The sequence below is a fragment of the Scyliorhinus torazame genome, chromosome 7 (assembly GCF_047496885.1).
Source record: "Scyliorhinus torazame isolate Kashiwa2021f chromosome 7, sScyTor2.1, whole genome shotgun sequence".
NCBI classification, from domain to species: domain Eukaryota; kingdom Metazoa; phylum Chordata; class Chondrichthyes; order Carcharhiniformes; family Scyliorhinidae; genus Scyliorhinus; species Scyliorhinus torazame.
This window is the reverse complement of record NC_092713.1, coordinates 84,999,349-85,025,564: the sequence shown is the minus strand read 5'-3', so window position 1 is coordinate 85,025,564 and position 26,216 is coordinate 84,999,349. Positions and strand designations below refer to the sequence as shown.

General features: G+C 47.0%; 1 protein-coding gene across 3 annotated transcripts in view; it reads right to left on the bottom strand.

The window, feature by feature from the left end:
• mysm1 (Myb-like, SWIRM and MPN domains 1) overlaps window positions 1–26,216 on the bottom strand; it is a 142,553-nt gene that overhangs the window by 69,581 nt on the left and 46,756 nt on the right. For all 3 annotated transcript variants that reach the window (XM_072511000.1, XM_072510999.1, XM_072511001.1), the window contains 2 exons: window positions 14,904–15,002; window positions 680–1,512 (listed from right to left, as the gene is read on the bottom strand). In XM_072511000.1, coding sequence (XP_072367101.1) covers window positions 680–1,512; window positions 14,904–15,002 — 932 coding nt within the window. The remainder of the gene's footprint in view (window positions 1–679; window positions 1,513–14,903; window positions 15,003–26,216) is intronic.

Here is a 26,216-nt window from a genome sequence, read left to right as displayed (position 1 = left end):
AGAATAGGTAGAGATCATGACGTTATTAGTCTCTAACATTGATTCTGTGCCCAATTTTCCATTTTGGACTTCAACCCTCTAATTAACATCCCCACGTAAAACACATACAGTTGAACATGCGGGATGAGCAGCACAAGGGCCCCAATGACACCACAACCAATGTCACTTCCCCCCCCCCCCCCCCCCCCCCCCCACATCAGTGCATTTAAAAGCATCATCGCTCAATTTGCCATTCAGTTGTCTATTAATGGTTCTTGCTGAGTTTCTGAAAATACTGATGCTTGCATAAGTTTATGAATGTAGGTCAAATCTTTGGAAATTATGCTGGACGTAGTGCTTGCTTCAAACCACTCAGCAACATGTTCAGTGCTGACTGCTCGTTACAGCCATTATAAGTAGCAGACAACATCTACTTTGTGTGCTCTCTGTTTCACGTCGAATGAGCACGGGAATATTGCACACCACACACCTGATTTCAGGGGCTCTCAAATTCCCCCTCCTCCCCTCAGTTCTCAGCTCAAACACTCTGGCTAATTTAAAACCAAATTCCAATTATCCTTTTGATTTAGTACAGAATCATAGCTATAGCAAAATAATCAAGTATCTTAAAATGTGAATACTTCATCAGATATGTTGTCAAACATTTTGTAATTAGGCTTAGAACACTGCTTTTTCTTACCACTGATCCAAGATATAGTTGCGAATTTTCAGAAAGCGTTCTGGTGTTTTTGATGATCGCCCTTCAAAGAATTCAGGGATAGCTTGTTTTTCATCTTCTGTGATCATGTTTTTGTCTAATATTACTTCTTGTGCCGGGGGTTTCAGTATCTCCCCTTCTTCACTATCACAGTTTTCTTCACCCACTTCCATTTCACAAACCGACAAACCGTACGCACAGATATCATTATGGATTTTCTCTTTTTCTTCTAATTGCTTGAACTCTAGAAAATCTGGTATTTGCTCTACTAATCCTTCATTAGTTGTCTCCAGAGGATGTCCACATTTGCTGTAGCCTACAAAGTCTACATTGGCTGTTTTTACCAATGTTTCATTTTCTTGGCTGTCATCAATCATGGACTTCAAATTATCGATGTTATTACTAGGTGTCTCATCGTGCTTGGACATTTCCTGTATGTCTGACATCTGTGAACAGTTTTGCAAGGCCACAGCAGAAGTGGGAGAAATAACCAAGGATTGATCTACTCCTGAAACACTGTAACAATAAGTAGTCACCTCGGGTTCATCTATCTTTGAATCAGATTGAGTTTCTGTTCCTTTCTGCTCCTGACGGCCATCACTGTCACTATCTGTTTCATCCATGACATCCACATCTTCATCGTCAGACATATGTTCAATTTTAACAGCATTGACAGTGGGATAAGCCTGACCTTGTGATGAAATAGAGCTGTGATGCCCTGATCCTATCTTCAAAAGGTTGGCTCCATTTCCAGACACAAGTGTTGTTTTGGCAGTCCAGATACTCGCCTCTTCCACGGATTTTTCATTTTTTGCCTATGGAATTAAAAAATATATATATAAACTTCACACCAATGACACAAATCTCTCGTCTCTTACACGGATGCTCCCTATTTCTCAACAGCTTGCACCATAATCACTTGCAACCACAATCCATATAAACACAGTTTTCCCAGACTGCCGGTGGCGGCCATGGAGTGAAAGGTCGCAGATTTGGAAGCTCCCGCTCATGGTGATCTTTTTGTGGCTTTTACGCTGCATTGTTGCAGGAATTTTGGAACGTAAAGGTGTAGACGCGTGAACAGAAGGAGGGGTCCCCTAGTTTATGGAGCTGGGGCCCAGAAAAAAAATCGGAAAAGGAGGAACCAGAAGGTGGCGGCGAGTGAGGAGCAGATATCGAGTGTGGAACTGGCAGATGCGCAGGGTCCGGCCCCGCCAGCTCAGTGGTCATCGGCCCAGTTGGTGAGCTTCCTAAATGAGAAGTTCACCCAACAACGTAAGGAGTGTGCAGAGGACCTGGCCCGGGTGGTGGACTCGATTAGGGCGGTGGTTGACTGCATGGAGGTGAGACTGGTGGCCCAAGGACAGGCAATCCAGAGGCTGGAGGAGCAGGCAGGGGAGCAGGAGGAGCAGTCCACCTCGATGGCAGCAGTGATTGGGATGCTGCAAGACCAGCAGAAGCTACTGCTGGAGAAAGTGGAAGACTTAGAGAACCGTTCACAGAGGCAGAACATTTGCATCGTGGGTCTGCTGGAGGGACGATAAGGATCGGATGCTGGCGTGTTTGTGGGGAAGATGTTGGAGAAGCTGCTTGGAGAAGGTGTGTTCGACAGACCGTTGGAGGTGGACCGGGCCCACAGGGCGCTAATGCGCAAGTCCCAGGGGGGTGAGCCCCCGAGGGCGATGGTGGTACGACTGCATCGGTTCCAAGACAAGGAACGTATTATGAGGTGGGCCAGGCAGATGAAGCGGTGTACGTGGGAAGATGTCGAGATCCGGGTGTACCAGGACCTGGGAGCAGAGCTCACAAAGAGGGTGGTGAGCTTTACTAAGGTGAAATCGGCCCTGTATAAGAAGGGCATAAAGTTTGGACTGCTGTACCCGGCTCGCCTATGGGTGACCTGAGGGTCGGGAACTGTACTTTGGCTCGGCAGAGGATGCAGTAGACTTTATGAAAGAGAATAGACTGATAGGAGAAGGAGGACCTTGAACTATGACTGCGGAGAACCGAGCTATGCTTTGTAAAACTTTTAACTTATTATTTGCGATGTTCGGACTTATATCGGAGGTTCTGTTTGTTTCTTTTCATTTTTTCGGTTCTGTTTGGGGTTAGGTTAGTATAGAGTACTTTGTTAAGGGAGGAGGGGTGGGCCTTTGTGCTCGGACCTTGGGAGGGATTGGTTTTTTTTTTGCTTCTTGCCTTTGTGTTGATTGTTTGAACTAAGAACGGGGGGGGGGGGACCAGCGGGGGTAAGATGCGAGGGGGCAGGGGCTGCCAGGCTAGCTGGGAGGGCTAGTTCACGGAAACAGAGTGGGGGGTGAGCTGAAGACCGATGTGAGGGGGGGGGGGGATTGGTAGGGGGAGGGGGTGGGGGGAGAGGGGGCTAGACTGCTGATGGGAGGAGACTTTCAAGGTGGTGGTGGAGGAGGAGGATTGATGATGGTAGTGGCCTGAGGGCGGGCCAGGAAAGGTACGGAGCATGGGCCAATGAATGGCCTTGGAGAGGTTATGGTTGTCCAGCGGGGCGGGGGGGGGGGGGGGGGGGGGGGGGGGGCGGCGACCAGGCTGGTCGCTGGAATGTTCGTGGACTGAATGGGCCAGTTGGTGCGCTTCCAATTTGAGGCAACTGAAGGCAGATGTTGCCATGTTGCAGGATACACATCTTAAGGTGGGGGACCAGATTAGGTTGAGGAAGGGATGGGTCGGGCAGGAGTTCCATTCGCGATTGAACTTTAAAACTAGGAGGGTGGCAATCCTGGTCAATAAACGGGTGGCATTCGATGAGGGGAAGATAAGAGGCGGATCCGGGGGGTAGATTCATTGTGGTTAGTGGGAAGCTGGAGGGAATGGCCGTGGTATTGGTGAATATATATGCTCCAAACTGGGATGATGTTGAGTTTGTTAGGAGGGTGCTAGGGAAGATCCCGGACCTGGATTCACATCAACTGATTATGGGGGGGGGGGGGGGGGGGGGGGGGGGGAGGAGAGATTACAACACGGTCCTGGATCCAAGGCTGGATCGGTCGATTCCAGGGCTGGAAAGGTGTCAGCAATGGCAAAGGAGCTGCGGGGGTTCATAGAGCGCATTGGGGGGGGGTTAGCAAAGGGAAGGCCCAACGGCTGCACTGGAGGTTAGGGCTGCTAGCGGAGGATGAGGTGTGCGAGCGGGTGAGGGAGGCCATTCGGGGATACATAAGGATCAATGATACGGGTGAGATCTCGGCTGGAGTGGTGTGGGAGGCACTGAAGGCAGTTATCAGGGGGGAACTCATTTCAATTTGGGGCCATAGGGAGAAGGCTGAAAGGGCGGAGTTGGGCAGACTGGTAGGTGAAATTTTACAGGTGGACAGAAGGTATGCGGAATCTCCGGATGACGGGCTTCTGAAGGAGCGTCAAGAGACTACAACTGGAATTTGGGCTCCTGTCCACAGGTAAGGCGGAGGGACAGCTGAGGAGGGTTAAGGGGGCGGTCTATGAATATGGGGAAAAAGCCAACAGGATGCTGGCGCATCAGCTGAGGAACCAGGAGGCGGCAAGAAAGATTGGGAAAGTAAAGGATACAGGGGGGAAGGTGGTGGTGGTTCCAGCAGGGGTGAACGATGTGTTTCGGCAACTTTACAGTAGATTATATAAATCGGAACCCCCAGCCGGGGAGGAGGGTACGAAGCGATTCTTGGGGGCGGCTGGAGTTCCCGAGGATAGATGAGTTGGTGGAAGGCTTGGGAGCCCCAATTAGACTTGGGTGGTGAGAGACGGGTTGGGGGCGATGCAATCGGGTAAGGCCCGGGACCTGATGGATCTATAAAAGGTTTTCCAGGTTGCTGGGGCTGCTCCTGGTGAAGGTTTTTAACTAAGGAGCTGGGAGTGCTCCCCCCAACGTTATCGCAGGCATCAATTTTGCTTATTTTGAAGCGGGATAAGGATCCAGAGAGCTGTGGATCGTATAGGCCGATCTCCCTTTTAAATGTAGATGTGAAATTGCTGCCAAAGATCTTGGCCACGCGCATAGAGGATTGTGTCCTGGGGGTAATAGGGGAGGACCAGAGGGGATTTGTGAAGGGATGTCACCTGACGTCCAATATTAGACGGCTCCTAAACGTGATAATGATGCCAGCGGAGGGGCCGGGTTCAAGGTGGTGGTGGTCATGGATGCAGAAAAAGCCTTTGATCGGGTAGAATGGAAGTACCTGTGGGATGTCCTGGGAAGGTTTGGGTTCGGGCAGGGATTCGTGGACTGTGTCCGGCTGCTTTATCAGGCACCGGTGGCGAATGCAAGGACCAACCGGGTTTGGTCTGAGTATTTTAGTCTGTGTAGGGGGACAAGGCAGGGGTGTCCACTCTTCCCACTACTGTTTGCCCTGGCCATAGAGCCTTTGGCAATGGCGCTTAGGTCATCAAACATTTGGCGGGGATAGTGAGAGGGGGGTGGAGCATAGGGTCTCGCTCTATGCGGACGATTTGCTTCTTTACATAACGGACCCGTTGGGGGGAATTGCAGGAATTATGGGGATATTGGAGGAATTTGATCAGTTCTCAGGTTACAAATTAAATATGAGCAAGAGCGAGGTCTTCACGATCCAGGCAAGGGGGCAGGAGAGGAGACTGAGGGAGATGCCGTTTAAAGCGTTGGGAAGGAGTTTTAGGTACCTGGGCATTCAGGTGGCAAGGGACTGGGCTCAGCTCCATAAGTTACATTTGGGCAGGGCGATTGAACAAATGAAAGGGGACTTCCGCAGGTGGGACGTGCTCCCGCTGTCATTGGCGGGGAGGGTACAGACTGCGAAGATGACAGTCCTCCCGAGATTGCTGTTTGTGTTTCAGTGTCTTCTAATCTTCATCCCCAAGGCATTATTTAGGAAGATGAATGCGGCGATCTTGGGTTTTATATGGGCTGGGAAAGTCCCGAGGGTGAAGAAGATCCTTCTGGAACGGGGACGCGGGGATGGGGGCTTGGCCCTTCCGAACTTTATTAATTATTATTGGGCGTTTAATATATCGATGGTTAGGAAGTGGGTAGTGGGGGAGGGGTCAGTGTGGGAGCGAGTGGAGGCGGCATCTTGTAAGGGCCCGGTACTCCACAAGCCCAGTGGTAGTGGCAGCCCTGAGAGTGTGGGGGCAATGGAGGCAGCACATGAGACTGGAGGGGGAGTCGGTGTGATAACCACCGGTTTGCTCGGGGGGGGGGGGGGCTGGTTCCAAGCTTCCCTCGCCTCCCTCTAAGTGGGACTACAGGGTAAGGTGATGTCAAAAACAGGGGTTGGGGAGGGGAAGGGCTCATATGACTGTGGCCCGGATGAGTAGGTTTTTCGAGGAGGTAGAGGACAGATGTGGGCGGTGTGGGCGAATCACGTACACATGTTTTGGGTGTGTCTGAAGCTGAGGGGATTTTGGCAGGGATTCTCAGATGTCATGTCAGAGGTCCTGGAAGGGAGGGTTACTCCAAGTCCAGAGATGGCAATATTTGGAATGTCGGAAGATCCGGATGCCGGGGGGGGGCGGGGGAAAGAGGCCGCCGTTGATGGCCCGGAGACGAATTTTGCTGGGGTGGAGGGACTCGGAGCCTCCAAACTCAGGAGTGTGGGTTAGTGACATGGCAGGGTTTCTCAGACTAAAGATAAAGTTCGCCTTAAGAGGTTCAATTCAGGGGTTCACTCGGAGATGGCAGCCGTTCATCGACTTCTTCAAGGAAAACTAACCGTCAGCAGAAGGGGCGGGGGGGGGGGGGGGGGGGGGGTGGGCATGGCAACAAAGAGTACAGGTAGGGAATCCAATATATGGGTAGACAGGAGGTACCACTGGGCTTGTGGAGTACCGGGCCCTTACAAGATGCTGCCTCCACTCGCTCCCACACCGACCCCTTCCCCAACTAACCACTTCCTAACCATCGATGTATTAGCCGCCCAATAATAAATTGGATATATTACTGTGAGGTTATTGCGTGTGTCGGACCGCTCGGTTGTAACAAATATACTGCAACAATGATCTGGCTTCTTTGTACTTTCCAATTCCAACTCTGTCTTGTGAAAATGGAAGCCTCTTTTGTTTTGGAAAAGATGTATAGAATTTGCCCTAGAATTACTGTAGTTGAGTCGAATCCAATCAAATCCATCTATCTTACAGGCTTGGACTCTGAGACTAAACTACAAGTCTTGGGACCACGGTGCCCCATAACGTTTAGTTTACAACGTGATTGCAAGATCCTCAATTATAGCTCGATTACCTTTTTCCATTCTGAACTTTATTCTGGATTTAACACTAAAAACAAAGGTATTGATGATGATCCTGAAGACCATCATTGATATTCCCTTAACTTGGCTGACTCTGTTCCTCTGTAGAGCTTTGAGCCTCCAACAGGTTCCTCATCAAGGAGTCGCTCCGATGGTCAAGCTCATCTCCCTGTTCAGCACAGAACACGCAGGAAGAAGCGACATGCTGTAAGAGCAGTAATAGACCTGCTGCTTCTTTCTTGGGAGCATGAGGGAGGAAGGGTTCTGGATCTTGAGTGCGGAGAGAAATCCTATCCCCTCTTCTGAGAGGGGCAGAGTGGTGGCGGCGGTGGGTAAACTCAGTAGTGACCAACGACAAGGGTGCAGACAATCTTACAGTTTCAAGGGGAAGCATTCTCACTCGTCTTGGCCCACAAGTGGTGCTGTAAAGGCATTTAATTTTAACTGAAGCTGCCCTTGCTTTCCTTCAGTGCAGGGATTCCTGACACTCATGAAACCCAGCTAACAATAGGTTAAACATATAGTTTTGATGCCTTATTATTTTTAAATGGCCAACACGTCTCACCCTACCCCAATCCTCCAGACCATTGGGTTTGAGTATCATTGCCATCATGACTGGTTCAACAAAAACTATGCAGAAATTTGTGACCACCAGGAACCTAAATGAGCCGCCTTCATTGCCTAGCAAGTCAATGCAAGGTCGCAAATCAAGAATGCAACATTCCAACAGCTCATGTATGAAGGCAAATCTGGAAGATAAAGGACTAGTGTTCGGGAGAGAAAGCCATAGAGATCTAACAGTATGCTGACCATCGTGATATAATACAATAATCTTATGTGAAGCCTTTTGAAGTAACCAGGGCCATCTGCACTGCAGTGCAGCGTGGCCGATGAAAGCCGGGGGACCTCGCTCCCGCAATGCCTCGCTATGGTGGGAGAATTGGCCAAGTTCAAGGACAAGCAGGCTGCAGCTTAAATACACATTGATAAGCAAGCTGCAGCCTAGACTCTCCAATACACAGGAAAAAGGCCATCTTCAGGCCATCTCAGGGACAATGGAAACATACTCTCAATCACGAATGTCTACCAGACACAACAGCATCTGCATTCCTTATTTGGAAGGGCCTATGTGCCCCAACACCTACAGACAGGCCGAGCACACGTCACAAAATCAATGTGGCAGCCCCTGGTTGGACTTGATCGATCAGGGTGATCGAACCCTGATCAATTGATTGGTAATCGCCCAGGGACTGCCCAAAACGGCGCGAAACCAATAAGTTACAAAAGGTGCAGCACCACGTTAGAATCGCTCTCTCTGCAGCAGCAACGAAACAACGGTGATCTTCACTGACCACCACGCGGAGGACCATCACGCCACCAACAGAAGGAAGACCAGAGCCAGATCAGACCAAGGATCAAACCTTGTGGACTACATGATTCAGCACACAGATAAAGGCCAATATCTGTCTGGTACTTGCTAGTCACTCTAAAGTTAAGTTAAAGTTTAGTGTGAACTTTTAGTACTCTGTAGAATAACTTTGTGTTGATGTTGTGATTGATTAACTATCACATCGTGAGAGTGTGAATAAATACTATTTGATTATAACAAAGTCGACTTGCAGTTATTTGTCCACCACATACGGAATAAAGACACACTAGGGTAGCAACAATACCCTTTGGGCAGACTGGTACCCTGGCGCTGCTGGTACCACCTGGATACTCTGGCACTGCCACCTGGGTGCCAGAATGGCACTGCCATGGTGCCAGATTGGCACTGCCAAGGTGCCAAGCTGGCTGATTTTGCGCACGCGATCGGGCCAGGGGTACGAGGGCCCTCCCATAATGCGTTCGGGTGGGGGGGGGGCAGTCGGGAATCGCTTCAGGGGCCTCGGAGAAAGGGACGCCATCTCGCTACACTGGGGAATTCCGGCAAGCGAAGCTTCCCACTGTACAAACCAGGCTATGTGTGGCCTCAGCCACGCATTCCCTGTTTGGACCCATTATACAACACGAGTCACGTTGAATAGCCATGTGTTTCTTGGCACTGCGAGTGCCGGGAAACACGCGGCTAAACGCGATCACTATGGGACTTTGTTCCCATTTGGGTGAATCGTGCCCTATAGCAGGGTTTTTCAAACTCAAGGTCGTGACCCGCGGTGGGTTGCGGCCAGGTGTCGGGAGGGTCGCGGAGAGATCGGTCATGGCGCGGGAGAAGAACCGATCAGCTGCGACCGGTTTTAGGTTGAGAATGCTGCCCACGTCTGCCAGTAGCCACAACATTCTGCCTTGCTCCATCTGCTTGGCACCCATATTATCCAATGGCTGATTAGCTTCCCCAACGTCACATCCGACGTCTATTATTCCGCTGATCAATAGGAGGAGGCAGGGGGGGGGGGGTACTTCGGCAGCGGACTGTTGGAGCTCGGGGCCTGTGAAGGACACGGAGAGTGGCCGAGTGAAGTTTGTGTGAGGGGTGAGAATGGCGGGTCACTATGTTGGCAGTCAGCACCAGTTCACTGGCTTCCATAAGTACTTCAATGCCTACACCATCACAGGGAGGAGGAATTATGTGATAGCTACATAAACAGGGATTGCTGCAATTTGTTTGTTCTTCAAACTGAGATCCAAGAAGGCACTTGCAGCAAGCACAGAAAATAAATTATGGGTCATTCTCCTCTAGGTCAGGGCAAGTGGAATTTAAGTGCCAACATGCAAAATCTGTGTGAACGTTTGAAACCTCTGCAATCGTGTCACTATAGTAGCGTATTATAAGTTAAAAGTCTTCACAAATAAATTCACGGGACGCCATGTGCTGTTTAATAAAAAGAGAATGCCGTCCACATGCATGCCCCCTCAGGTAGATCCGGCAGTGCACAGGCCCAATGTGGCACACTGCCACCTCCTGATGTCAGCGCGCTGTCCCAGTATCGTCTCCTCCTGATGTCAGCACGCTGTCCCAGTACCGTCTCCTCCTGATGTCAGAATGCTGTCCCAGGACCAAATTATTTTTAAAAACAGCAGTCTTCGCACCAGAAGAGAGAGAGAGCAGGTCACATGCCTGGCATGCACACTGACGTCACGCAAACAGTACTTTGGCTGCAAAATCCTGGAGGAGAGATTCCTTCATTTTGCAGCTGCCAGCAAGTAAGCAACAGGAGTGTGTGAAGAACTGAAGATGGATCAGTTTGTAATAAGGAAGAGAGGGCAGAGACACAAACAGGCCAGGATCTCTCAATTGGATCTGCTAGAGAGCTTCTCGGGAGACTCCGTGGCAGGACAAAGCAGTGCAGGTGTGAGCTCCAGGGTCTCTCATGAACAACCCATTAAGAAGCTGAAATCTATGTAAACATGCGGGTTGAGGTTTGGGGGTTGGTGGGTAGATGGGATCGTTGTTGTTATTATGGGGACTGACATATCTTGCTGATTATTGTTCATTGTTGAGGGATGTAAATGTGGGAGAAAATGTGAAAATGGAGGAGAATAAAAAGTTTGCTGAAATCAGAAACAAAGCAGTACAAAGATGATTTCTAGGCTTTATTAATTATGGCTTTATTAATTGTGCCACTGCAAATCAGAATGCAATGCCCATGTGCATTATGTGCAGGGAAGTACTGGCATATGAAAGATTAAACCCTCAAAACTTCAAAAGCATTTGAAGACTAAGAATGGCGAGTTCGAGGGCAAACCTCTTGATTATTTTCAAAGGATTCAGCGTGAATTTAAATCATTAGCTGATGCCCTTAGCAGAAATGTAACACTGAATGACAAAGCAAGTGAGATCGTGAGGACCTGCAGCTCACCTGTCGCATTAAAGGCAAGCAAAAAATTCAGTCGTGAAGTTGGAGCAGTGTGGGTCACGAAAGTTGGCCGGTTGGTGAAAAATGGTTCTGGGCAATAAAGTTTGAACAGCACTGCCCTATCGATCAAGGTCAAACAGACATAAACCCCATGGCTCACAGGATAGTGTCTCTCTTCTTAAGGATGACAATGCCATCCATCAATGCTGGAATGAACATTTTCAACAATCCATAACGACCGTGAATCTACAGTGGCAGCTGATATTATCCAGATCCAGTACCAGGTGCTAGAAATCATCGGGAAACCAACACCGATGGGAGAGCTGCAACAAGCAATCAAATGGATGAACAACAACAAAGTTTGAGGCTGTGATGGTATTCCAGCTGAGGTCTTCAAAGTTGTTGGGCTTTTGCTCACATCCAGACTCCATGCACTCATCCGATGGATTTTTGAGGATGATAAACTTCCCTTCGACTTTTTTTTGTATTTGTTCATGGGACGTGGGCATTGCCCATCCCTAATTGCCCTTCAGGGGCAGTTAAGAGTCAACCACATTACTGTGGGTCTGAAGTCACATATGGGCCAGACCAGGTAAGGATGACAGATTTCCTTTCCTAAAGGACATTAGTGAACCAGATGGGTTTCTACGACAATCGACAACGGTTTTATGGTCATTACTAGACTTTTAATTCCAGACGTTTTATTGAATTCAAATTTCACCATCTGCAGTGGCAGGATTTAAACCTGGGACCCCCAGAGTTCTCTGGGTCTTTGGATTACTAGTCCAGTGACAATACCACAATGCCTCCCTCTTGCTGTGGAAACTATTGACGTATTTCCCTCTTGTCCACAGCAGTGAAAATCCTGACATACATTCTCCTGAATTGCCTACTTCCTGTGACTGAGGAAATCCTTCCAGAGACGCAGTGTGGCTTTAGGTCTTCCAGAGGAACCTCTAGCATTGTCTTTATTGCCACGTAAATCCAAATAAAATTTAGAAAACTACACCAGGAACTTTTCATTACATTCATCAACATGACCAAAACATTGACTCAGTAAATTGTGAGGTTTTGTGGATTGTGCTCCAAAGATTTAGTTATCCAAGAAACTTCATTACAATCCTTCATGATGGTATGACTGCAACTGTCGTGAGTGTGGGATCTAAAACAGTTCACTCTTAAGATCCGGACTAGTATTAAGCAAGGCTGCATGTTAGCTCCAATACTATTTGCAATCTACCTGGCAGTGGGTATTCACCTTATCAAAGATCAACTATGGTCTGGTGCAGATATTGAATACTGCTGAGATAAAGAACTCTTTAACCTCAGTTGTCATCGTGCACTGATATTCATGATATCCAGTTTGTGGATAACTGCTGTCTCTTTGCCCACTCTGCACAAGATTTGCAATCCATTTTGTCTCTTCAATTCTGCACATAAGAGATTCGGTCAATCCTTGCCTGTTGCTAAAACAAAACATATCAAACCAGACTTTGGGCAGCACGGTAGCACAGTGGTTAGCACGGTTGCTTCACAGCTCCAGGGTCCCAGGTTCAATTCCCTCCTTGGGTCACTGTCTGTGCGGAGTCTGCACGTTCTCCCTGTGTCTGCATGGGTTTCCTCCGGTTGCTCTGGTTTCCTCCCACAGTCCAAAGATGTGCAGGTTAGGTGGAGTGGCCATGCTAAATTGCCCTTAGTGTCCAAAAGGGTTGGGTGGGGTTACTGGGTTGTTGGGATAGGGTGGAGGTGTGGGGCTTGGGTGGGGTCCTCTTTCCAAGGGCCGGTGCAGACTCGATGGGCCGAATGGCCTCCTTCTGCACTGTAAATTCTATTCTATGACTTGGTCAGCCAAGTAATCCCATGTATGAAGGAGAAATCCTGGATTATGTTGAGCAGCCAACTCTCTCAAAAGGGCACCATCGATGAGGAGATCCAACACTGGATCAACATGTGAATCTACAGTGACAGCCGATACTATCCTGGCTATCTAAGGTCAGCACGGTTGCACAAGTGGATAGCACTGTGGCTGCACAGCGACAGGGTCCCAGGTTGTATTCCCTGCTGGGTCACTGTCTTTGCCGAGTTTGCACGTTCTCCCCGTGTCTGCGTGCGTTTCCTCCGGGTGCTCTGGTTTCCTCCCACAGTCCAAAAATGTGCTGGTTAGGTGGATTGGCCATGGTAAATTGCCCTTAATGGCCAAACAACGTTAGGAGGGGTTATTGGGCTACAGGGATTGGGTGGACGTGAGGGCTTAAATGGGTCGGTGCAGACACGATGGGCCGAATTACCTTCTTCTGCGCTGTATGTTCTATGTCTATGTTCTACCCCCAGTACCCTCTGTTTGTATCCATGGGGGAATTAAACAGATGAAGGACACAAAAAACTGAGGCCAGCTTTGCTTTCTACAAACTACGGCAGCGAGTGCTTGACAACAAAGACACCTGCAAGATAACAGAGCAGTTGTTGTCACCACACCTTTGTACTACAGTGAGACGTGAACTGTGTATCGGCAACAGGTAAGAGTGCTAGAGAAATCTCATCAGCAATGCCTCCACTGTGTCCCTTGGATTCAATGGGAGGACCACTGAACAAATGCTGATGTTCTTCTTGAAGCCAGCTCCACAAGCATTCAGGTAAAATCTTTGCAAAGTCAAGTACGAAGGACTGGGCACTGTCCAGTGGCTGAAAAGTGTCTCCCCTACCAGGTCCTGTTTTCTTAACTATCAAATGGCCAGTGTTTCAAGGATGGACAAAGAAAACGCTACCATACGCTCTGAAGCTCTCCTTGAAGTGCTGCAGCATTGAGATAAATGACTGGGACGAGTGTGCTACCATCTGTTCAAAATGGCAACAACCTGTCCATCACGTTTCGAGTCCAAACACATTAATGGCAGCAGAGAAGAAAAGACAAGGAATCAAATCCTGCATTTCAGATCCCACTACCTCATTGGATGTCCTGCCCCATGTGCCCAAAGATCTGCAGGTCAAAAATCAGCCGATGAAGACCTAGGACAGAAACCCACAACCCTAAGTAAACATCATCCTCAAATCAAAGGACTGCAGACAACAGCGACACCAATCCACCTAATTTGGAGGTTAAAATTTCCCAATATATTTGGCTTATATATCTAGCATTTTCAATGGCATATCTGCTGTGACCAGTGTCACTTTCATAAGTGGCATGTGATAAAGTAAGCCTCAAATGAAAACCCCACAGCTGTTATTAATAGTCAAATTAATAGTTTTGAATAAGAGTAATATCATACTGATAAAGATTTTTTTGTGACACATAGGTTAAATAATGTATGTGATTCATGTTGATTTTGTACTAAAAACATTTGAATTATACAATAACATGAATTAATATAAACAAGACAGTGGGAATTTAGAACAATAAAAGTGAATGATGACTTGAATTATTTCACTTTGAATTAAGAAATGCAGATTATACATTTTTTAAAGTATCAGTACATGCTTCAACAAAGGAAGATTTATAAAATAAATGAATGGGATAGAGCCAGAAGTGATATCCACCCAAAGAGTTGCTAAGATCTAAATTCCTATTTGACACCATCATGCTTGTTACATAACCACTTTCCTGGTGCAGTGGAGCTTTGGTAATGACTTAGCTGGTAAATGTACTGATAGTGTGGGAATAGTTCATACAGACCAGGAATCACAAGTGCCAGATCAATTTGTGCGAAGCTAATTGCTCTCAGCCATGACAGCAGGGGCTGCTTCAACAGGCTGCAGTGGATCCAGACAAAGGTGAGAAGCATTGAATTAGGGTTTCGGCCAATATTCCCGTTAAAAATTAGTTGTTCTGCATGGCTCATTTTTTTCCCCAGTGCTCGGGTCCTTTAATTTTTTTTGCACAACTATGCCCACACATTACTTATCAAAGAACAAGGCTTTAAGCCAGTTGCATGGCCACGCAGTTTAACATTAATTCTGACAATCCCACATTCAACTCTTATTAGCTGGGGCACATTTGGCCCACTTTGATGCCACTATGCTTCAAGTGTCTGCCCACATGTTGTCTTTTCTCAATACATGAAGAATACTTGCACATGCGTGATACTGGAAGGCTGCTGCATTCATGGGATAATACCCCAGCAATACCTTTAAGAGGAGCCAAAAACGACAGTAAGGAAAAACAAAGTTATCTTTGCCCAAGTTCACCTTGCTCTTAAAATATTGTCTGGCATAACTTTTCACTTGCAGCACAGTCCGTGATTCAATGAGCTTTGCAATCTTTGTCCACCTTCGACCAAATTGGGCCTGAAAGTAAAACAAATTTGGTTTTATAATTCATGCTTAATGTACGATTAAAAGCACATCCAACAAAAATTGTGGTGCAGAGCTTAAGCTGCAGTTTTCATCAGACTTAATAAAGGGACAGGATGGTACAATAGGTTAGCACATTGCCCTTTCACTCTGGGGTGTCATATCCAGGCAGGACTGATGGAATATAAAGTCTTCTGTCTGTGTCATCTGTAAAGGCATTATTCCGACCAGACGGAACAGAGATCCTCAGCACACAGATGCCGATAATTTGATATGACGAGCACAAACTTGACAATCTAAATTAGTGCCAGTCATGTCAAGCTACATAAAGGCAGCTATATGGGAAATGGAAGAAAAACACACAAACAAGACACAGCTGCCATAGAAAGAATGATATGCTCCTGAGGATGGGACTAAACCTTATTATTGTAATAAAGTGAAGTATGCTTTGGCTGATGCTTTTGTGTTGTGCCATGGGCAGTCTAAAACATTTGGACAGTTGGATATTGTGGCCTGTATGAATACAGCCTGCTACCCACTCTGTGACATGACTTACACTGTTAGCTGTAAAGCAGCCTCAGCATTCACCACTTCATTTCCCTAATACCTGTATTTTGAAGTAGTATTCACGGGCAGAGGCGGACTTTCAATGTAACACACATTACTCCAGCGCAGTGCCCTGTCAAATGGGGGGGCCCCGATATGGAGAGGTAACTGTTGTGATGGGAACACCATGGGAACACCAATCAGAGCTTGGTAGCTCTAAATTTGCTAATATGCTCGTTCAAATTTCTTGAACCCATCAGCAGGCAATATAGCACATCACGTTTTTAAAAAAATATAAATTTAGAGTACCCAATCCTTTTTTTTTTCAATTAAGGGGCAATTTAGTGTGGCCAATTCACCTATCTGCACATCTTTTTGGGTTGTGGGGGTAAGACTCACGCAGACACGGGGAGAACGTGCAAACTCCACACAGACAGTAACCCGGGGCCGGGATCGAACCCGGGTCCAACATCAAGTTCTGATTGGTGGGCTCCCCTTTAGAATGAGAAAACAGTTTACCAGACATTGAGAGGTCATGGAGACTTAGAGCAGTTCAGACACGGATCTCCTGAATTCGTGAGAAGTTTCTGAACTTTCATTGAGTAAAGATGCAAAGCAGCAGCCAGGTTTCTGGCATTTGGTCCGGCGAACAGCCCGAGGCAAAAAATTAGGTCGCTGACCTAACATCGGGGTGCGAGCTGCAAAGCCTTCATCGAGGTGAGGAAGCGGTGCTGGCCAAAGGCTGCCGAGGGGAGCATTGGGGTGGCTCTTGACCTCCAGAGAGGGAGGGAAACCAAGCACAAATATCAGGGACCACCAGGCCAGATAGCCAACAACCAGCTAGTCGTTGAGGCTCAAGGCTTGACCACCCGAGTGAGTTGAGCAGAGCAGCAGCCGGGTGGTGTGAAGAAGGCAAGGCAGGCATCTGTGTCAGCGTCTCAGGGAATTGGGAAGCAGCGGCCAGCGGGAACGGGCCGACTCAACCAGAGCCAGAGGTCAGGTAGGCAGGGCTGATAGTGAGGGGGCTGGGCAACAACCAACATCTTCTTGTTGTTTTTGAATGTTGAATTTACTGCATTTTTTGGTGTCAGTCAATTCTCTCTCGCAACAGTAGACTTGTTATTGTCATGAGTTGAAGAGCACTGCAGCACTCTGTCAAACATTGATTTTGGATTTATGTGCCTTGCATTGTGTGAGCTGAGAGTCGGCGGAGTTAGAAGGGCTTTGATGTCAGTTGGGGTGGGACTCGAGTTTATTATGGGCAGGGCTCAACATCACTAGGGGGTGGGGGGTGACATGGGGTAGCGCGGGACCTCTGAAAATGTAAATTCCGCTCTCTTCACGGGGTGTGTGACTTGGCAGATAAAAACACTTCAAATTGATACTAAAGAAATCTGAAATCAATTTGACTGTAGCATACTTCAATTCTGATTTAAGCACAACTCTTTCTGGATCTGGAAAATTATTTGGGGGGCAAAGTTGCAGATTTTCTGAGTAATGTTCCAAACCCAGCTGATGCCACATCTGGACGGGAAGATCCCAGAACGGAACCCCGGCTCAAAAGACCGTGAGGCAAATTCTCCATTTGAGAGTGCTAACACCGAGACTGAATCGCGAGGGTTCTACGTGGACGAAAGCGGTGCCAGTCCCAGAGTAATTCTGGTCCCGTTAATGGGCTAGCACCAGCGCCACGTAGATGTTGCCTTGGGAGGGGGGGGGGGGCACCCATATGACACATGACGCTAAGTTCCCAGTGGGCACTCAGCGGCATGCGCAACCGCATGGCTGCTTTGCAGGCTGCAGCAATGGTAGTATGTGCCCGACCACCCTTAACCCATGGCCCAACGACTAGCCGCCCCCTGCTACTCCCCCCAGCCCTGACAGATGCTCCGCAGCCAGCGGCACAATTGTCAGCACACTATAGTGTCCCGATTTGAAATACCACAAGTCAACCTCGCCATCGGTAATTCCTCCTGGCGGAGGTGGAACATCGTGGACGGCCCTAACATCGGGGTTAGATTATTATAGAATTTACAGAGCAGAAGGAGGCCATTCAGCCCATCGAGTCTGCACTGGCTCTTGGAAAGAGCACCCTACCCAAGGTCAACACCACCACCCTATCCCCATAACCCAGTAACCCCACCCAAAACTAAGGGCAATTTTGGACACTAAGGGCAATTTATCATGGCCAATCCACCTAAGCCGCACATCTTTGGACTGTGGGAGGAAACCGGAGCACCCGGAAGAAACCCACGCACACACGGGGAGGATGTGCAGACTCCGCACAGACAGTGACCCAAGCCAGAATCGAACCTGGGACCCTGGAGCTGTGAAGCAATTGTGCTATCCACAAGGCTACCGTGCTGCCCCGAAAATGTCAGGCCCGGAAAATGTCAGGTCGGGCCCGTTAATAATATCCCAACAGCCTTTACTGTACAATTTGCATGCCCACGCCCTGTGCGGCGTATAACATATTCATGCCGCTGTCGAGGGACCGGAGCATAGCATTCCGTTTGGCGGTTGGCGCCAACCTCTATTTTCGGCTGACACCGAATTCTCCGCCCAATCGTTTTACCCGATTCCGGCTTCGGCCAACGGAGAATCCTGCCACATAATTTTTACCTTCTTTTTCAGAACACGTGGAGGAAGATTCACAGGACCGTTAATTAGTTTTAACAAAAAGAACAAAAACATTTATTAAGCATGAAAAGTTATATTATGATACAATACTCCTTTGCCCCTCCTTAACTTAACAAATGCACACAGATGTTAAGGTTAACACATATTACAAAATATATCTTAAGCTACAATGGTCTCAGTAACACAAGGTCCCTTTAAACACACAAGTTGACTGTGGTCAAATATACTCTCCACTCTGAACCCAACAAAATGTCTATGGATTTGTCCTCAAAATCCTCCCAGGTAGAAGCATAGAAAATAGGAGCAGGAGGAGGCCATTCGGCCCTTTGAGCCTGCTGTGCCATTTCTTCTGATCATGGCTGATCATCCAACTCAATAAACAGATCTAATGACACAGTCATCTGTTTGGACCCTGGGAAGTTTCTCACCGATTTAGCCCATACAATAATTGTTTCATCACTGGGGAACTGAACTCAGAAATCGGGCCGCCATTTTGAAAGGGTGCCCTGATTGCTAAGTCTCCCACACTCCCATCCATGGGCAATGTCACCCCCCACACACACTGGCATTACCCCATGCCTTCCCTTCCCCTCCCCCCCCTCTCCCCCCCAAGTGAGGACATCTCGCTACGGGGTCCCTGGGCACCACTCCCTTAAGCCCCCCCCACCCTCTTACAGACCTCCCCTTCCAGGACCCCCACCTGTCACCTCCCCCAACCTCCCAGAGGCCCTCTCTGACCTACCCTGCATCTTCCCACCCTTCATACCCTCCTCCACCCTCCTTCCATGGGCATGCCCCCCCCTCAGGCCCTGACCCTCATCAGTGCACCCTGGCATGGGCACTCTTGCACTACCACCCTGACAGTGCTCATGCCGGCTTTGCAGTGCCACCATGGCCTTGGATACCTGGTCCACGTTTGTGTAGACCAGTGGACCAGTACTGAACAGTGCCCAGCTGGAGTCTCCCTGGGGAGGCTGGTAGATCCCGATCAAGTAGGCCTTAAGTAGGTTTAAGGCCTACCTAACGCAAGTGAGGCTTGGTCCCGCCCAGTGTGGCCGGGCTCCTGATCCCAACGTCACGTGGGACTTGGGTAGATCCCGCGAGGTGTCGTGGCTGTTAGGAAGCCGCGGGAGGCCTCACCTGGGATCTACCGGCCACGTCACGCGCCTATGGGGAGCGATGTGGCTCGTAAATGCGTCCACAATGTTTGGGACTCAACTACTTTGTGGTAACGAGTTCCACAGCCTAACCACCCTTTGGCTGAAGATATTTCTTCTCATCTCACCCTAAACGGGCTACCCTATATCCTCAGACTTTGACCCCTGGTTCTGAACACTCCCACCAATGGGAACATCCTTCTTGCATCTACCCTATCTAGTCCTGTTCAAATTTTATAGGTTTCAATGAGATCCCCCCTCATTCATCTCAATTCCAGTGAATGCAATCCTAAACAACTCAACATCTCCTCATACGTCAGTCCGGCCATCCCAGTAATCTGTCTGGTGAACCTTCTTTCTCCTTCCTCTCCCAATTTATGGCCAGTCAGATAATAATCTGCCTTCCCGTTTTTGCTACTAAAGTGGATAACCTCACATTTATCCAAGTTATCCTGTCATTCATTTGCCAACTCACTCAACCTATCATGGCTGATCATCCAACTCAATAGACAGATCTAATGACACAGTCATTAATCACACTTGAAGATCTCTGCATCCTCCTCGCAGCTCAACTTCCCACCCAGCTTTGTAGCATCTGAAGATTTGAAGATATTACATTTTGTTCCCTCATCAAAATCATTAATACATATTGTGATTAGCTTGTGTGCCAGCAGCGATCCCTGCGGTGTGGTACCCCACTAGTCACTGCCTGCCATTTGGAAAAAGGCCAGTTTATTCCTACTCTTTGTTTCCTGCCTGCCAACCAGGTTTCTATCCATCTCAATATACCACCTCTAATCCCATGCGTTTTTGTCACATGAGAATTTCCAAACTCCACTCCTAGAAAACATGCTTTAAAATCTCTTTTCACAAAACTGCTTTCTATCAGCAGTTTGCATTCCAAAATCCAGCCCTGGTTTTCCAAATGATTCTTTTAAACAAAGCTTCCATTCCTCTTTTAGCAAAGAATCGCATGTCTAGATTTTACCACTTACCCGTCAGGATTTCTTTGTCTTGACTGTTGTACAAGCAGTTCACAATTGCCTTCACTATAGATTCCTAGACTCTATTAAGATGGCATCAAACTTTGCAAAAAATTGGGAAGATTCTGGGCTGCAGTGTTCGTGATTTTAGCCAGGATAGTGGAGGAGGTGGACCCAGACCCTTTGGTGCAATATTTGGGGTTACAGAGAAGCCGGAGGTCATGGAGAGGAGGAGGGCCGATGTCGTGGCCTTCGCCTCTCTGATTACACGGCGGCGAATTTTACAATTTTACTGGAGTGGCGGTCGGCATCGCCACTGGGGGTAGCGGCTTGGTTGGGTGACCTGTACGACTTCCTGTGGTTGGAGAAGATAAAGACTGAGTTAAGGGTCTCTGCAGGGGGGCTTGAGAAAAGGTGGGGGATGTTTGTGACCGTGTTTGAGGAGCTGTTCATCGCAGGAGTGCGAAGGGGGTGTGGGGGGAAGAAGTGAAAAATGGAAAATAAATCTGCACAGATTGTATAGCTGATTGCTGTATGTTTCCCTGAGCAATAGCTTGGTACTTGTTCTCTTAATTTCAGTTTCTTAAGACATTCTTTCTGTCCCTACTCCCTGGATGTCTGGATTGTATCTGGTACTTTGGGAAGTCTGCCTTTTTGCAGCTACCTTGTCCTGTCCTGTCCAGTTTTTCGTCTCCTGGCAGATTTTAGACATATTCACTCCTCGGTGACCTATCTTCAACTGCAAACAAATTCAGCTAAAACTTAAAAGCCTTCCTATCTTGAAAAGGCCACTGTAGCTAAGCAATGCCCACATGCTTCTGCCTTTTATTTACTCTCATGCCGTGACCCTCTATAAGCACAATAGAAACACAGTTGGAACTGAAACCAAAGGCCACACATACAAACACCTTTGTCCAGCATGAACCTAACTATAGGTTTTACCTTCTCTTACACAGAAACATTAAATTTAAACTATATCTTATTCCTAGTGTTTATCAGTAAAAATATAACTATCTTAAAACGACCTTTATTTTCCTAAGTGTAATACAAGAATAACAGTTTGACCTAAAGTAGGCATCAATTTTACAGGAGTAATTTACATTTGTGGGTCATTGAAGAAACTAATTCCCCATCACACCTACTAGAGCCTCCAAAATTAACAAGGGAAGTTTGTTATAAAAATGAAATAAAACCTGACATTTTGTTATTAATTCAAAAATTTCCAAATTGTATTAATGTAAAAGATTCACCTATTTTGTTCTCATGCATATACCATTAAAAACATTTAAAATAATGTTAAACTAGACATGATACCAAAATAGATATTTGGCTTGAATACTCAATAAATCTATTACATTTAGCAATGACTGCTCCAATATGTACTAATTATAATAGAATGTACACTTGGGGGTTAGATTTGATAGGACTGCTGTGTATCCGTCTGGACAGGATGGGCGAGTGGGCAAATCAATGGCAGATGCAGTATAATTTGGATACGTGTGAGGTTATTCACTTTGGAAGCAAAAACAGGAAGGCAGATTACTACCTGAATGGTTGTAAATTGGAAAAGGGGAGTCTGCAGCGGGACCTGGGTGTCCTTGTGCACCAGTTGCTGAAGGTAAGCATGCAGGTGCAGCAGGCTTAGGTAAAGAAGGCTATTGGTATGTTGGCCTTCATTGCGAGAGGTTTTGAGTATGGAAGCAGGGATGCGTTGCTGCATTTATACAGGGCCTTGGTGAGGCCACACCTGGAGTATTGTGTGCAGTTTTGGTCTCCTTCTCTGAGGAAGGATGTTCTTGCTCTCTAGGGAGTGCAGCAAAGGTTTACCAGACTGATTCCAGGGATGGCAGGACTGTCATATGATGAGAGATTGACTAGGTTGGGATTGTTCTCGCTGGAGTTCAGAAGAATGAGGGGGGATCTCTTAGAGACTTATAAAATTCTAACAGGATTAGACAGGGTAGATGCAGGGAAGATGTTACCAATGATGGGTGTGTCCAGAACCAGGGGTCACAGTCTGAGGATTCAGGGTAAACCGTTTCTGACAGAGATGAGGAGATATTTCTTCACCCAAAGAGTGGTGAGCCTGTAGAATTCATTACCACAGGAAGTAGTTGATGCTAAATCATTAAATATATTCAAGAGGCAGCTAGATATAGCACTTGGTGAGAATGGGATCAAAGGCGATGGGGAGAAAGCTGGATTAGGCCATGATCGTGATGAATGGCAGAGCAGGCTCGAAGGGCCAAAAGGCCTCCTCCTGCTCCTATCTTCTATGTATCTAGGCCAATACTTTAGCCTCGTATATCTGCAGGGCCTTCAGGAAAACACCTTTCTAGGCCTTTTTAATGGTTATTAAAATTATCATTGGCATTGAAAATGAAATACAATTCGGAGGAAAGTGCTGGTAGAATCAATACATATTAACACATAAGACAAGAATCTTTTGATAATCACACTTAATCACAGCATTTTCCTTTTTATTAAAACTTGCTTGTTATTAAAGTAATAACAGTTACTGATAAATATGGATGTCCAGTTAATTTATGACTCTAATCTGAAATTGACAAAGCTAAGTTTGCTAAAATATACTGACTACATTGAGATCCAATATATTTTGCATTCATCCTGTAATATTTATTGAATTGTAATAGATTAAGTTCAAAGTTTTAGACGACAACACAAAAACTGACAAAATGCTTTCTGCCACTATCAAGAAATGCAGGTGATGGTGTCACAATAGAATGAGACAGCAGTGTAAGTGCCTGATTCACAAGTTATGTGATTATCTCAAAGACTTCAATTTGAAAACTTAATTAGTCATATGCACATTTCTTTCTTGCGCCTCTGAAGTTATACACATACAGAATCTGGGTGCTCTAATACATGAATCTCAAACAGTTAGTATGCAGGAATAACAAGTGATTAGGAAAGCAGATAGAATGTTCTGGTTTATTACAAGGGTAATCGTATGCAAAAAGAGGGAAGCTTTGCTAAAGTTGTACAGGGTACTGGTGAGACCACATCTGGAGTACGGTGTACAGTTTTGGTCTCCTAACTTAAGAAAGGATTTAATTGCATTAGAAGCTGTTCAAAGAAGTGTAGCCTAATGGGTGAAAGGGTTATATGGACTTGAAACGTTAACTGTGTTTCTCTCTCCATAGATGCTGCCAGACCTGCTGAATTTATCCAGCATTTTCTGTTTTGGTTTTAGATGAATTCTTGATTGATAAGGGAGTCAAAGGGCATGGGGAGTCGACAGGAAAGTAGATTTGAGGCTATAATCAGATCAATTGTGATTTTATCAATGGCAGAGCAGGCTCAAGGGCCCCCATGGCCAATACCTGCCTCTAATTTGTATGTTCATATGTGCATCTGTTCATAAAATGGATTGCTTTTTAAAATTAAATTTAGAGTGCCCAATTCTTTTTTTTCCCAATTAAGGGGCAATTTAGCATGGCCAATTCACATAGCCGGCACATCTTTGGGTTATGGGGGTGAGACCCACGCAGACACGGACAGTTACCCGGTAAAATGGATTGCTTAAAGCAAACAGTGCAACATTAATGCACTGCTAAAATGAATAGTTTGTGCTGCTACCAGGTCACCAAGAGCCCACCAATGCTAATATTTTCTGGCTTAAGTGGCGGTGGTCGTAAAGGTAACGGTAATACATCTAACCATTATAATCATTGAAATGTGATCACCAACCTCCTGCAGTTTTCATCAGTCAGCTGCAGAACAGCATGACTCCCACAAAATTAGCTATACTATCAAATAGGTTTAACATATCAATGGGTTGATTCAATTGACACATTATCTGATTGGTCAGTGTTACAAGTGGTGTTGAAAATAATCCAGCCCTTTTCCCAGGTCTCTTATTTTTGACAAAAGTCTTTGTTATCCAAAATGACGAAAACATTTAGGTCTGTATTCTGACCTAATAAATGTTTAAAATAAATGTAAATTGTACAATACAAATCTATGTTCTTGGATAATTCCTACTATAGTTAATTCTGCTGTCTTTCCCTTTGGCATGAGAAAGAACACGCCATTCAGGTTTTCCAAAATCAGAATTTATGCATTGTGATTTCTTTATTGTTGGGGAGTTGAGTACAGCAAGGGTCAAATTAAAATCTCAACAACTATGCCTTAACTTCAGTTTCTGAAGATGATTCTCTGCTGCAATTTTCCTATACAGCAATACTTGTGACCCCTGTGTAACAAGTTAGCGCCAATTTGAGAACTATTTGTGCTGTGCACATACAGCCACTATGAACTGACTGGAGATGCTTCAGTAACTTAATGCAGGATCTTTATATGACAGAGAGGAAATTTTATTTTTTAATAAACATTTTATTGAGGTATGTTTTGGTATTATAACAACACAATAAACAATGTACATGAAACTATAAACAGAGTGCAAAAGCCATCTCCCTCCCTTACCTGGGAAAGACCTGACTGACTCAGCCTTTCCTCAATCTAATCTGGTCAGTTACTCTAAGGTGCGTCTCCTGCAACATTACCACGTCCGCCTTTAGTCCCCTAAGATGCGCGAACAAGATGCCCTCTTGACCGGCCCATTTAACTCTCGAACATTCCAGGTGATCAGCTTAGTTGGGGGGGGGTCATTGCCCCCCTTCCCCGTTCAGCCATCCCCTTTTTTGGGCCCGCCTCCAGCCCATGCTCTGCGCCTCCACCGGCCCGCCTCCAGGCAGCCTCCGCCCCCAACCTCCTCTCTGTCCCTTGGCCCAAGTCCCTCCCTAGTCAGCAGAACATTTCCCCCCCCCCTCCCCTCCCAGTATCAACACTCTGTAACCCAACCCCTTTGATAAACCGAACATATGCACACACCCCACTGCGCTTCCGTGAGCTAGCCTGCCCAGCTAGCTTGGTGGCCCCCATCCCTGGCGCCGTATAGTCTCCCACCTATTGTTCCTTCCCCACCACTCATACAAACATACTCCAACATCAAACAATCCCTACACAATTGCCCGACAGAAAAACACCAAAATCTAAACAAGCACACCTCCATCTCCCAACAGTGCAAATGAAAACCTTAACTCACTCAGCTCTGCCACTGGTCCCAAATCAATACAGAAGGCATTACAAACAGCTTCCACAAAACGAAAAACGAGAAACTTTTTAAAAAAAGAACAGAGAAAGAAAAAAACCAAACATGAACGTTGCAGCAAAGTTCAAAAGTTCTCAGTCCACCACCAGGCCTTTCCTTTTCACGAAGTCCAGCGCGTCCTCAGGCGACTCAAAATAAAAGTGCTGTTCCTCGTACGTGACCCAGAGACGGGCCGGATACAACAGTCTGAACTTCACCTTTTTCTTAAAAAGGATCAACCTAATCTGGGTCAAGCCTGCTCTTCTCCTGGCCACCTCCACACTCAGGTCTTGGTAAACCCACAGGACACTATTGTCCCACTTACAGCTCCGTGTCTGCTTGGCCCACTGTAAAATGTGCTCCTTATCCAAGTACCTGTGGAATCTCACCAGCATTGCCCTCGGGGGATCTCCCATTCGCGGCTTCCTCGCGAGTGCTCTGTGAGCCCTGTCCACCTCCAAGGGTCGGGAGAATGCCACATCCCCCAGCAGCTTCTCAAACATACCTGCGATGTATGCCCCAGCGTCCGCTCCTTCGGACCCCTCCGGGAGCTCAACTATTCTCAAGTTCTGCCGGCGTTCTCTAGGTCCTCCACCTTCTCCAGGAGCTTCTTCTGCTGGTCTCTCAGCATCCCCACCTCCAACTCCACTGCAGTTTGATGTTCCTCCTGCTCAACCAGTGCGTTCTCCACCTTCTGGATCGCCCGATCTTGGGCGGCCAATCTAAGCTCCAGCCGCTCAATCAACTCTTTTACCGGGTCTAAGCAGTC